The sequence below is a fragment of the Cetorhinus maximus genome, chromosome 10 (genome assembly GCF_964194155.1).
Source record: "Cetorhinus maximus chromosome 10, sCetMax3.hap1.1, whole genome shotgun sequence".
Taxonomy (NCBI): domain Eukaryota; kingdom Metazoa; phylum Chordata; class Chondrichthyes; order Lamniformes; family Cetorhinidae; genus Cetorhinus; species Cetorhinus maximus.
In genome coordinates, this window is record NC_135888.1 from 125,296,432 (window position 1) to 125,310,485 (window position 14,054).

Sequence of the window (14,054 nt, forward strand, 5' to 3'; positions counted from 1 at the left end):
AGGTTTAGGGGGAACATTAGGGGGAACTTCTTCACTCAGAGAGTGGTGAGAGTGTGGAACGAGCTACCATCTGACGTGGTAAATGCGGGCTCATTCTTAAGTTTTAAGAATAAATTAGATAGATACATGGATGAGAGAGGTCTGGCGGGTTATGGACTAGGTGCAGGTCAATGGGACTAGCAGAATAATATTTCGGCACAGACTGGAAGGGCCGAATGGCCTGTTTTCTGTGCTGTAGTGTTCTATGGTTCTATGGTTCTAATTTGATTAATGATTTTAAATTAATTGATAATGATTTAAGGAGGTGTTCGGTACCATCCAACGCCAATGTGTGATGAATCCTTTTCAAATAAGAGCACATCAGTGTGCCATTTTTCAGATTAAGTTAACCCTTGTATATTAACATTTATTTTCTTTTTAAAAAGTCTTTAAAAAAAGTCCTTTAGAATATAGAATAAACAGGGCTTGAAATATTCTTTTTTTAAATATTCCTGTGCTGTGATATCTGTGTCCTTTGTGACAGCCTGTACCAGTATGTTTATATTAAAGGTTTGGAAAAGTTCCATCTGGTGTGTCAGACTCAAAGCTGTCCCTATGTATGTGCAAAGGTTTCTAGATAAGGTCTGTTTGCTTTGTTTAACCATTCATTCAATTCTAAGGTATAATGTTCTAATTATATATGAATTCTACTTATTATCTATATTTCACCTAATTAATCTATATTTTCATGACACCAGGCAATGACTATCTCCAACAAGACTATCTAACCATCTTCCCAGACATTTGACGGCATTACCATCGCTGAATTCCCCCAACATCATCATTCTGGGATCACCATTTACTGGAAACTTAACTGGACTAACCATATAAATACTGTGGTTGCAAGAGCAGGTCAAAGGCTGGGAATTCTGAAGTGATTAACTCACTTCCTGACTCCCCAAAACCTGTCCACCATTTACCAGGCACAAGTCAGGAGTGTGATGGAATACTCTCCACTCGCTTGGATGTGTGCAGCTCCAACAGCCTTCAAGAAAATTCACACCATTCAACTCAAAGCAGCCTGCTTAATTGGCATCCCATCCTTAAATATTCACTCCCTCCGCTGCTGGGGCGCAGTGGCAGCAGTGTGTGCCGTCCAAAAGATGTACTGCAGCAACTCACCAGCCCACCTTCAACAGCACCTTCCAAACCCATGATCTATACCACCAAGAAGGACAAGGGCAGTGGACACATGGAAGCACAGCCACCTGTAAACTCCCCTCCAAACCATGCACCATCCAGACTTGGGAGCTGTATTGTCGTTCCTACACTGTCATCCAGGTCATGTAACTAAAGGGGGACCAGGGCCTGTGGGATCACACCCTGCAGATCATCATCACCTTCTCAAGTGCATTTAGGGATGGGCAATAAATGCTGGCCTAGCCAGCGACACCCACACCCCATGAATGAATGAAAAAAATACCCTAGCTTTTAGCAGAAGAATGAGAGAAAATCAGGAAAGGGAAACAAGCATTCTGTAAAATGGCTGGTTAATATTGCCTGAAATTGGGTTGAGCAGGAGTAAAGCTGTTTTAGTGAGGAACACTGCCACCTAGTGGTTACTGCTCTGCACTCACAAGAATCTTGAGTAAAAAGAACACCAATCAGCTAACTTATAGGGTGGAATCATCCGCTCTCGTTTGTGGCAGGAGTCATAGTGGGCGGGAGCTGAAAATATTGGGAGATCACAAAAATCGGTTTCATGTCTTTGTAAAACCAGTTTGTGGTCGCCCCCTTCACCCGCCAATGGCAGGCCACGTTTCCTACTGCCGCACATCGGGAACTTAATTTCAATACTTTAGCATCACATTATAAGCCCAGCTAGCCGGAATCACACCCCCAACGCTGGATCATCCGGGCACATTGGCGTGATTGCACACCGACGTGTTCCACAACTGTACATAAGTCCCATGCTCCTGGCAAGCTGCACTTCACTCAGGACTTCGAACTTTCAATGCCTACCTTGCTTTGGGCAGCATTCATGGTTATCAGTGCCAGGCTTCGCAGGCAGCACCACATCACTTTTAGGGGAGTTAATAGGCAGGTCTCTATCTACTAGGCCAGCCATGAGGCGGGGATGGCTTTTCAATAGCTGCAGGGCTAGGGCTTGCTTGAGGAAGGGGGAGAAGTGGCCTCAGGCAAGGGAAAAGGCTGCAGAGCAAGGGCTGTACTGGGGAAGGGGGTTATTCCAGTGTGCGTGCATGTGTGTGTGTGTTGATCTGTGCAAGTGGCCTCAAGAGGGTGAGGGCTGGGAAGGCAGTCTCCAAAGGAGATGAGGTCAGATGGAGATGTGAGGGTGTGCGTGTGAGAGTAAGTGTTGATGTCCCTTGAGCTGGCAGTGAGTGAGATGCCAGTGAATGTCTGTCAATGATGGCCTTGTGAGTGTGTGAGTTTAGAGTGATGAGATTGCTGCCTTACCTGGCGCCATGGATGAGATAACTCATCGTCTTTCTGCACTGGATGCCCAATCTCTTCTGCGCATTGTTGGCACTGACCACTACTGCAGTCGCCTCCCAAGCTAGAGTGGTGAGATTGCTGGACCTCCTGCAGCCAGAGGGGGTGGAGGACATCAGGGCGGGACTCCAAAAAGCATTCCCGTGATGGGTCACTGAACTCTTCTTGCCTGTCAGGGCCATGTCTTTACTGGAGCAGTCCTGGGCTGCAATAATTGAGAACCGTGTGCGTGGCTGCAGTTTAGATATGGCACCCAGAGTGAGGAAAAGGTGAGGTAACGGGGTGGTGGGCAATTCAGAGGCCACCCACCAGCAAGACAGCGTGTTCCCTGAGGCTTCATGAAAAATGAGGCGGACGATAAGGTGCCAAAATCTGCCATTGCGGCTGGCGGGTAAAATGTCGTTTTTCACGCCCACTCCCGCACTTAATGCAATTCCGTGACGATTCTACCCATAATATATCAGAGGCAGAGAGAATGGAATAAGAAAAATAGAGAGAATGGAATTCTATCACACAGACCTGCAAGGTCACATATGCAACAAGTTATATTCTTGAAACATATTTTAAAGTAAACTTTTTTATATTCATTAGTTGACTCAATACCCTGTTCCCTGTCTCTGAATGATGGTGTGTACTGAGTATTCAGTGCCTCCTTTTTCTAACCCACCTGTTTGCTTAAAATATAAGCGAACCCCAACTTCAAGTGATAGCTAGGGGCAATATTACTGTGGCTTGGAATGGCTTAGACCTGGAAACAACAGCAAACGCTTGCTTTTATAAGTTGTCTTTAACATAGAAAAGCATCTTAACGCAGTTCACAATGGTGAGAATTTTTTTTAAAAATTAATTCAGAAACTAAAAGTTGGAGATATCAGGAAGAATGACACAATGAAGCAAGGCCTTACAAGAGCAGATGGAGGGAGAAAGGCAGAGGAGTTTAGGGAGGGAAATTTCAGGGAGTGGAACAGCTAAAGGAACAGGTAATTTACAAGAGGCCAGAGTCAGAGGAATGCAGAAGTGTAGGGCTGAAGGAGATCACAGAGAGAGGCAGGGGTTGGTGGGGGCAGGGTGGTTGTTGGTGTGGGCCACAGAGGGATTTAAACAGGAGGCACCATTAGACAGAACAGGAGCAATGGGCAAGGTGGATTTGATGTGGGACAGGCAATGGGCAACAGAGGCTTGAGTGAGCTCAAATTAATGGAGGGTGGAGGTTGGGAAGCTAGCACAGACAGAATTGGACTGATGAAATCTAGAAGGCAAGAGCTGGTTGGAGGCTTCAGCCAAAGATGAACTGAGGTAGGGTTGTGGGGTGGATGCTAATTATTGAGGACAGAGGAGCCAAGGATGAGTTTTTTGGGAAGAGGTTAATGCTTGGAAATAGTGGGGGAAAGTGCAAAGAGAGAGAGATTTAAGAAATTGGCTAGGGTGGAATTCATAAAGCAAGCTGGATAATGGTTTGGTGGAAATAGATTTAAAAGAACAGGAGATGATTTTGGGGGCGATGAGGAAGATACCAGAAAGAGAGCTGGGCACTAAATGATTGAAGAACGGACAAGCCCTGATCAGTTTTATTTGTGTTTTCAGGACATCTCAGAAATTGGGCAGTGAATTATTGGGCTCTGAGACCAACTAAAGGAAAGAAAAATTAAGTCAAACTGAAGTGTTTTTTTCAGTTGGTCACTGGGCAGTACTGTAAATGAGCACAATGCAAACAAAATGTGAAATTTCAGTGAAAAATATCTGTCATCAGATTGAAAAAAAGGATAGAACTGTGAGCAATAGCAAAGAGATGTGGGAACACATGGTGCTGGCCTGCTCACTTTTCTCTCAAAAGAACAGCAATGAGTGGGATTTGGTGAGGAGCAGGTCCACAGTGCTCCTCGCCATTGCCACCTGTTGGGCGCCAGGCAGGCCTGATGTACACTGCATCCGCCTAGACTTCAAGTCACCCAAATCTGTTGTCCCAGGCCGTTAAGATGGCCGTGGCCCACCCCCAGCACAGGCCTGGCTGCTGGCAGGATCCGTGGCTTTGGATCTGAGTCAGAAATAATCACAATAGACCAAATGGTCTCCTTCCGTGCTGTCAAATTCAATGGTGGTAACAATAAAAATTTAACATGGAAATCATTTTTATAACAACAGGCTGCTCCAAGCTAAATTTACTCCCAATGTGCTTAACTCTTTTGTCCCTCCCTTATAATCGCTTTTGATTACTTCCTGTTTTTGGATGTCTCCAGGACACTGGCAAACAAGGCAAGTACGCAGCTCAAAGTTGTCCTATAATTGTCATGTGCTTAACAAGAAACTGTATCTGATATTAAAAAAAAACAACTAGTAATACTTGTTAAATGGTTGAAACGTTCTGAGTAGAGAATAATTTTCCATTCCCGTGCATGGTAATAAAGGAGATCTTGGAAGGCAGCCGGCTTAGAACAGGTGTGGATTTGATCCTCTTCTCTGAAACAGTAAAAAAGCAAATGGCACAACTCGACCCATTTCCACTGTAGAATTGTTCTATTCATTGCTGTCCTATGTGGGCTGTTGAACTGAATTAATAACAGCTGCAGATTAAAGGATGGATTAGCAGGGCCTTCCCCGGACCACAGAGGGAGAAGGACAGAAGGGAGGATTGCTTCCACGGAGTGAACTTGAGTTATTTTGACTTGAGGAGGGATACTGACTTCTATTTAAAAAGACTTTCTGTTATATTGCATGTGGCTAAGAATCAGCAATGCGATTGGTGCGGTCCTGATATCCTGTCACCAGTCTCAATTCCCTCAAGTTTTTTTTTAATTCGGATTTGGTGATATTTGAAATGAAAATGCAGAATATCGTTCTGTAACTAAACGCTAGCGCTGCGATGGATTTCCCTAATTGAAAACTCCTTAATATGCTGACAATACCCCTTTTAATTAACTTGCTCAGGAATGTTGAGATACAAGTGGCTTATGACATTGGTCCGGAAATATGTAAGGAAAACCACTAAGAGTGATATACATACAATGTACAAAACCTTTTACTATTCCAGCCATATACTTATCAATTATTTGGATTTTCAGGACCACATGAGTCCCCTCAACAGACGAAAAACAGGAAAAAGCTAACTTAATGTTTAATACAAAACTCTCCTGGGCTCCCCTAATGCCTTAGTGAGTTTATTCAATGGACTGTTAAACCATATAGCCCTCAGCGATGAACTGTGAAAGTTGGTCAATCTATCCCAAAGGCTGGAGTGGGGAAATATTCAGCTAGGTTCTCACTCCCATTTACTAAATTGTGTGTGTGTGTGTATATCAGATGGGGACAGAATCAAGCTTGACTGAGGTGCCTTCCATAATCAAACAGCCACCCTAAACTGTAAAGCCTCATAAAATAGCTGCTGTACAGCAGACCAAAGGGCAACAAATGCCTTTGGAATCACATCCTAGTAAGTTTGGAAACACCTTCGTGAGAGCAGCAAACTGATTCACGTCCCAAGGCTACAGGGAAAAGGCAGGGGATTGCAACTAGCTGAGTAGCTCTTATAGGGACCCAGCATAGACACAACAGGCTGAATGGTGGCCCTCTGTGCTGTAAGCATTCTATGATTCTACAGGCGTCCGAATAACCAAAGGGCAGAATTTTGCATGCCCACTGACATAGCAGACGTGAGCGGACAATATGGCGAGAAGGCCAAAATTGGGTCTCCTAACAGTTTGCGATCTTCCGCTCTTCCCATCAATGGCGGGCCATGTTTCCTGCCGCCGGACTTTGGGAATTTCATTGTAATGCATCTGCATATCATTATAAGCCCAGCTCGCCGGAATCATCCCCTCACACTGAATCATCCAAGCTCGTTGGCGTGAGTGCACTCTGACGTGTTTCACAACTGTACATAAGCGGCATGCACCTGGTGAGCTGCACTTTGCTCAGCACTTCGAGGTTTGTTTGCCTACCTTTCTTCGGGCAGTACTCTCGGTTATCAACGCCAGGCTGTGCAGACAGCAGGATATCACTCTTAGGGGGGCTCACGGGCAGGTCTCTACCTAGCGATAAGGCGTTGGTGGCTTTTCAACGGCTGCAGGGCTAGGGCTTGCTTGGGGAAGGGGGAGAAGTGGCCTCAGGCAAGGGAAGAGTCTCCTGGTCATGGGTGTCCTGGGGAAGAGGGGTATTCCAGGGTGTGTGTGGAGGCACAGGTTGATCTGCGCAAGTGGCCTCAAGATGGTGAGCGCTGAGGAAGCAGTCTCCAGAGGAGATGAGGACAGCTAGAGATGTGAGTGTGTGTGTGTGAGAGTGGGTGGTGATGTCCCTTGAGCTGGCAGTGAGTGAGATGACAGCGAATGTGTGATGAGCTTGTGAGTGTGTAAGTTTAGAGTGATGGGATGGTTGCCTTACCCTGGTGGCATTGATTAGATCATTGATCTGTTTTCTGCACTGGATGGCCAATCTCTTCTGTGCAGCGTTGGTGCAAATCTGGGATGATTCCGCCCACAGTAACACTATTTAAAATTGAGGATCACTGAAGAAAGACATTTTGTCAAAGCTTTACGTCTTGCACTGATGAGGACAATCACAAGAATACCAATGTCAGGGGAAGCGACAACTTTACGCTGTATGAGAAGATTATGCTTATTTGTTGGCAAGTGGACACTGATTGGTAGAGGCATTGCCATGGAAAATGCATCAGATACTGGTGACTGACAGTTAACTGCCAAGTATTGTTTGAAATTTAAACCAGGCAGCTGACTCTGATTGGTCAAGGCCTTGCCCTGATGAATAAGTCAGCGAATAGCTGTTACTCCTTTCGTTCAGCTGAAACGGGCGCAATGTGTGTACATGTTCTTTCTGTCTGCAAAGAACAGGGCCCTGTGTGTTAATAATATTTGTAGCCTCCAGTACATGCAAAAATGCCACATTGTGAGCTCAACTGACAATCTTAAATTGATTGGCAACATAATTTTTAGCACACTAAGGATTATTTAGCAAATGTTGTCCAATCACGGAATCACATCTAATGTTGGACACTGTGTTTTGAGTTTTGCCAGCACGGGCTGGTTGGATACGGTCTATACCTTGCCCATCATGAACGGCAGCTGGGATATGCGTTTGATGCGATCCGTTAGTCTTTGGGATGTACGGTCTATATATACTGGCACTGAAATTCATATACCACATTACTCCTTTGTGTGATAGGCAGAGCATCTTTTTGTCTAGATGGCAGCATCCTGTTAGTGACGACTACCACCAGTGTTGCTACTGCACATAAGCAGCATGAAACAGCTAGCTTCACCTGTTCAAACTTTTGAGATACCTTGCCTTTCCAGGGTAACCTAAGTAGACTGGGCACTTTTCAGGGCCAACAGTGATGGTCTTAGGCTCGTTCATGAGTTTGTGCGATATACAGCATGAAATGACCTGATCACGGTTGCCATTATCCTGCATATTTGACGCGCCCTGTTTCAGAATCCAACTTGCACGGTGAGGAAATGGCTCGGGCCCTATTTATGAGGTTGCCAATAAGACAAATCTTATAGCATGTGGAACTGTAAAAATCCCAACACGTGTATTGACCAGTGAAGGTAGGGTTGTGGTAGGGCGCGGTAGAGAAGCCCCTGGCACATTTCTCAACCGGTACGGCCTAAGGCCGTCACCTTCACTTTCGGCCCTGAAAAGTGCCCAGTCTACCTCAGGTTACCCTGGAGGAAAAGGTATCTCAAAAGATTGAGCAACGGGTGAAGTTAGCTGTTTCACGCTGTTACTATGCAGTAACAACACGAGTGGTATTCGCCACTATCAGGATGCTGCCGTCAAGCCAAAAAGACTTCCTGCCTCTCACACAAGTGAGTAATGTGGTATATGAATTTCATTATTAGTGTGATGCTAGGTATGTAGGTTGCACGTGCCAAAGACTGGTGGATCGTAACAAACAGCATGTCCCAGCCACTGTTCACAATGGGCAGGGTACAGATTGTACCCAACCAGCCTGTGCTTGCAAAACTCAAAACACAGTGTCCAACATTAGACGTAATTCCGCAATTGGACAACATTTGCTAAATAACCCTCATTGTGCTAAAAATTACACTGCCAACCAATTTAAGATTGCCAGTTGGGCTCACAATGTGGTACATTTGCATGTACTGGAAGCTACGTATATTAATACACAGGGCCCAGTTCTTTGCAGGCAGAAAGAACATGTACACACATTTGACCTGTTTCTACTAAACAAAATAAATGATAGCCATTCGCTGGTTCATTCCTCAGGGCAATACCTTGACCAATCAGAGTCAGCTACCTGGTTTAAACTTCAAATAATGTTTGGCAGTTAACTGTCAGTCACCAGTAATTGGTGCATTTTCCATGGCAATGCCTCTATCAATCAGTGTCCACTTGCCAACAAATCAGCATAATCTTCTCTTATAGTAAAAGTTGTCGCTTCCCCTGACATTGGTATTCTTGTGATCCTGATGAGTGCGAGACAAAAAGTTGTAACAAAATGTCTTTTTTCAGCCATACTCAAGTTCTTTACTACCAAACGGCTAATTTCTGAAATATTGCACCCTATTTTGTATTTAAAATGAGGGCAAAATAACTCAGACCACTTCGCACAGTATACTTTCTTTATTCTGAGGAGTTAAGATAGATTTGATGGGATTTGCTTACATTTGCTCTTTGCTATTATTGCAAAAGTGCAGAACTTAAAACTTCATGGGTCATTCTGAAAGTATAGAATCATAGTATATTACAGCACAGAAGGAGCCATTCAGCCCATTGTGCCTGTGCCAGCTCTTCAAATGGGTTATCCAATTAGTCCCAGGCTCCTGCTTTTACCCCATATCTATGTAAAAGTTTTCCTTTAATTTAAGAGCCTCATTCTAGTCAGTAAAGATGTGCACCTTATCACATCTCTCAGAAATGTCTCAATGGCTTCCCATGAATTATTATTAAATCTAACAAGCACTGTTATGAATACAACATGAAAGCCATTATATGCACAGAAATACCCCAGATATAAAAATAAGACGAATGACTAATTTTCCGGGAGCGTTAGTTGAAAGAGTAAAGCTCACTAGGGGAGCAAGGAAACCCTTTTATAGATAGTGCCCTGGAAGCATTTATATCCACCAAAGCAGTTCCTCAGTTTGAAAACTCGGCTGAAGAAAGGCACCTCCAACAATGCAGCTCTCGCTCAACGCTACAACTCAGTGCCAGTTTAAGATTATGTCATCCCAGGTCCACAAAATGGAACTTGACCCTGCAATCTACTGATTCAGAGGTCAAAGTGATACCTTAAATGAACCACACAAACAGTTTCAAAACGTGTAGTTTTTGAATGTATTTTTGTACTGCTATTTGATATCCAAAAGTTTGTCGGCCAGAACGGAATCCGATAGCAGTAATAGTTTTCTCTCTTCTCTGAGCTTCTGGTTGTGAATGATTAAGTCTGTTCATGTTTCTGAACTTCAGATCAGTCTCCTTATCATCGGACAAGCGGATGTAACTTTCATCTCATTAAGTTGTTTATTTCTTTGAGTCCGTCATTTAACACTTTAAAGCCTTAGTTGTTAAAAAGAAAGAAATATCTTTACAAAGACATTCCCTCTCCTGCTCCATTTGCTCCAGAATCCATTTGCTGTTGCATCTCCTCTTTCTGCCGGGAGAATACCAAAATGTGTCAGGCTTGGCCACTATAGCTTTTTCATCCAGATAGGCATTTCTGTTAGCCTGAGCATTGCATTTAAGAAATGAATTTTATTTTTAATGAGCTGTTAAATTTTCTTAGTACAATTACTTGAGTAGAACTTCAAAAAAAAAACCTGAGGGAGGTAATTTAGCAAAAAAAGGATTAATATTTTCACCTAACATTATTTTAGCCGGAATGAGATCCCTGAGGGAAATTTGTATGGATGGAGTTAATTTAACAATGGCAAGGACCTCACGGTAAAATGGGATGAGGAATGCACAGTATGCTCTGGGGAAAATGAGTTACTTTATGTTTGAAAGCCCTGGTTTGTGTTTTCAAAGAGGCCAATTTACAAATTACATAAATTTCAAAGTGACAAGCTGATCATCGCTAACTATGGGGCCAAGTCAGTCACAGAATAATCGGTAAATTGAATTCTTCTAAAGCCGTGACCGCTCAATCTAACTAGCAAGTTCCAATATATTTACCGTAGTCCGATTGTTAATTTAATTTGGAGATAGTTGCACACAAAGTCTACTTGAGAAAAATCTTTATGTTTCATGACAAATACTATTGTCTGAACACTTTGCTGTTAGAGTACTTAATTGGTTGCTCTTGAAGCTCGAGTGAAATGTAAAAAGCAACTCAAACCTTGCTAAAATGAACACCAACCAGTTAAGGTATATTCTGCTGGCCCCTGCACACTTAAAATAATACACATTGACTTTATTAAGTGCCTGATATATAAAGCAATCCAGCTCAAATATTATTTTCTTACTGATTTTATTTTAATATCCAGGGGAGTCCGTATTGTCATATGAAGGGGGATTGAGTAGACCAGGTCTATATTCTCTGGAGATTAGAAGAATGAAACATGATTGCCTTGAAACATATAAAATTCTTAAGGGGCTTGACAGAATAGATGCTGAGAGGATGTTTCCCCTGGCTGGGGAGTCTAGAACTAGGGTGTCACAGACTCAGAATAAGGGATCAGCCATTTAGAACCTAGATGAGTGAGAAATTTCTTCACCCAAAGGTTTGTGAACCTTTGGAAGTCTCTAGCCCAGAGAGCTGTGGATATCACAGCTTTTGAGTTTATTCAAGATGAAGACAGATAGATTTTTGGTACTAAAGGAATCAAGGGATATGCAGATAGTGCAGGACGGTAGAGTTGAGGTAGAAGATGCTCCATGATCTTGCTGAATGGTGGCCCAGGCTAGGAGGGTTAAATGGTCTACTCCTGCTCCGATTTCTTATGTTCTTATGTTTCCCTTCTCCATGCTGATTTGGGATGATGGGATTGCCCAACATGTAAATGTTTCACTGCATGTTGTTTAAGCTGCTTTTTGGTTGGTTTCCAGAAGGGGACACTTGAGAATTCTTAAGCGAACGGCTTTCAACAGAGCAACAGATTTCACCTCTTTATACCGATCAGGGACTCTAAACAGGAGACATAATAAGTGATCTCTCTCTGAAAGTCTCTCCTCCACAACCACAGCAACCAGAACTAAATTAGAGTGTGGTTCGGTTACCCCAGGTGGCTTATTGAGTTTAGCCAGTGAGGAGCAAAGACCTACAGACCAAGAAGGTGCCAGGTACTAATCCTTAGACCAGCTGAGTTGGTTGATGTTAGCTCGGACAGCAGGAGATGAGTTACAGTTACCTTTATCATCACTTGCATAGGGAAGTGGAATATTGGCTGGCCACCCTACTTAGCCAGTGTTACCCCATCCCCCTGTCCACACCAACATCCCAACACCTTTGCCCCTCTCCCCACCTCCACTGAAAGAGTACATATTTCAATGGCTTATTATGACATCCCATGATAAAATGGACCAATAACAACCTGCATTCATCTAGTGACTTTAGTGCAACAAAATGTCCTAAGGCGCTTCGCAGGAGGGTAATCATATAAAAATTGACACCGAACCAAAGAAGATATTGGGAGAGGTGACCAAATGCTTGATGATGGAACTTTGGGGAGGGAGTTACAGAGCTTAGAGCTAGAAAGCTGAAGACAACCACCAATAGTGAGGAAAAGGAAATTGGGGATGCACAGATGCCAGAATTGGAGGAGTGCAAAGATCTCAGAAGGTTGTAAGTTTTGGGGTGGTTAGAGATAGGGAGGGGCAAAGCTGGTGTGGGATTGAGGGATGAGAATTGTAAATTCAAGGTGTTGGTGGACCAGAAGCCAATGTAGGTCAGTGAGCACCAAAGTGATGGATCAGTAGAACCTGGTGCACGTCTGGATACAAGAAGCAGCTTTTAAAGATTAGCTCAAGTTTATGGAGGGTGAAGGAATGGAAACCAGCCAGGAGAGCATTGCAATAGTCAACTCTGGAGATCACAAAAGCATGGATGAGGGTTTCAGCAACTGATTGGCTGAGCCAGACCTGGAGATGGGCAATGTCACAGAAGTGGAAGTGAAGCGGTTTTTGTGATGGAGAAGATATGGGGTTGGAAACTCAGCTCAGCGTTAAACAGGATGTCGAGGTCTGAGCAATCTTGTTTAGCTTACATGTTACGAAGGTGAGGTTTTATAAAATTGTTATGTTTTGGGACTACGTCTTTAATTTAGGGTGAAATTGAGGAATGAAGGCAGGTGGGGGGTTGTGGTGAAGGTTGTCTTTCTGGGTAGAAGGTGCAAATTTCCCGTGGCGGGAAATTTTCAATTGTTTTAAAAGTTAAACAAGGGAAAGCTTTTCTATACTTTAGAGTATAACTCACCTGCTGAAGTAATGTTTATTCAATGTTGCTTTGTTACATTAAACATCTTAAAGCTTGAAATCTTGTTGTGTGATCCTGTCAATTATTTGCTGGAAGTTCAATTTTTTTTAAGTTATTGGTCTCCACAGGGATCGTAACGTTAATGAAAATTGACCAGGGAGAGGTTCAAATGGGTACCTAGGGAATGGAGTTTGGATTGGGGGCCAAAGGCAATGCCTTTGGTCTTTCCAACCTTGAAAAAGGGAATAAAAATAGCAAAAAGAAAGAGATGTTGTAAAGGAACTAATAATTGTGCAGGAAGTTTGAATGAGGTAACAACACATTAAGGGTGCAGTTAGATTGCCACTTTGAAGTGACCATTGGTATTAGTCCCTGACCTGTCTCTGGAGGGGATCAATGTGCAACTCCCTAAAGGCAGCAGCCTCTATCTTCCAAACGTAATTCATAGCATGAAGTGCTTTGAGGCAGTGATGGTACAAGCTGATAAGGGATGGTATTAATTCAAGTCTTCTTTAGTTTACATTGACTCAACTAATAAAGGTTTTACTACAGGCTACTGTGGTCTCTGTCTCTGCTTGAGCTGCAGTTAATTAGAATCCAGGACAGCTGACTCCACAAAGCTTTCTAATAACATAGAGCCCTGATTATCTACTTACACTACTAGACTACTAGAAGTCAGCATCTTCCTTTCTCCAGCAGTGCAAACATACCCACACAAAAAAACTCTCCTACCAGGTATACTACTTTCTGCCCTGATAGAATGGATTGTTTTTTTGGAATAAGGTTGCACACTCAGTGCATGACTACCTTCTGCTGAAGAATCATACAGACTTGAAACGTTAACTGTGTTCCTCTCCGCAGCTGCTGTCAGACCTGCTGAGTTTTTCCAGGTATTTTTATTTTTTGTTTTGGATTTCCAGCATCCGCAGTTTTTTTGCTTTTACCTTTGATACCTCACCTTAGTGATCCTTGTTGGTAGTGAGCCATAACAGAGTTGCCTATCTGATCACATGGGATTGTCACAGAATTATAGAAACCAATAGGGTCATTTTTTTGTGAGGGAGGTGGGAAGTGTGAGCTGGGAAAGGTCTTGATTCCGCAAACTGCTCTCCATTAAGGAGGGCCTGGCCACCATATTTTTGTCCGGGGAAGCGGGGCCAGATTAGAGATTGGC

At 43.4% G+C, this 14,054-nt stretch overlaps 1 protein-coding gene across 4 annotated transcripts in view; it reads left to right on the forward strand.

The window, feature by feature from the left end:
- Positions 1-14,054, forward strand: part of LOC144685992 (fibroblast growth factor 1-like) — a 54,367-nt gene that overhangs the window by 13,339 nt on the left and 26,974 nt on the right. Inside the window, exon 1 of one of the 4 annotated variants that reach the window (XM_078551091.1) lies at positions 4,726-4,746. The exons of 2 other annotated variants lie outside the window; for them this stretch is intronic. Coding sequence is in view for 1 of the 2 variants with exons in the window: in XM_078551089.1 (XP_078407215.1) it covers positions 10,550-10,578 (29 nt within the window). In the remaining variant the exon portion in view is untranslated. Of the gene's footprint in view, positions 1-4,725; positions 4,747-9,355; positions 10,579-14,054 lie in introns of those variants that run through there. One more of the 4 variants, XM_078551089.1, reaches the window with a different exon arrangement.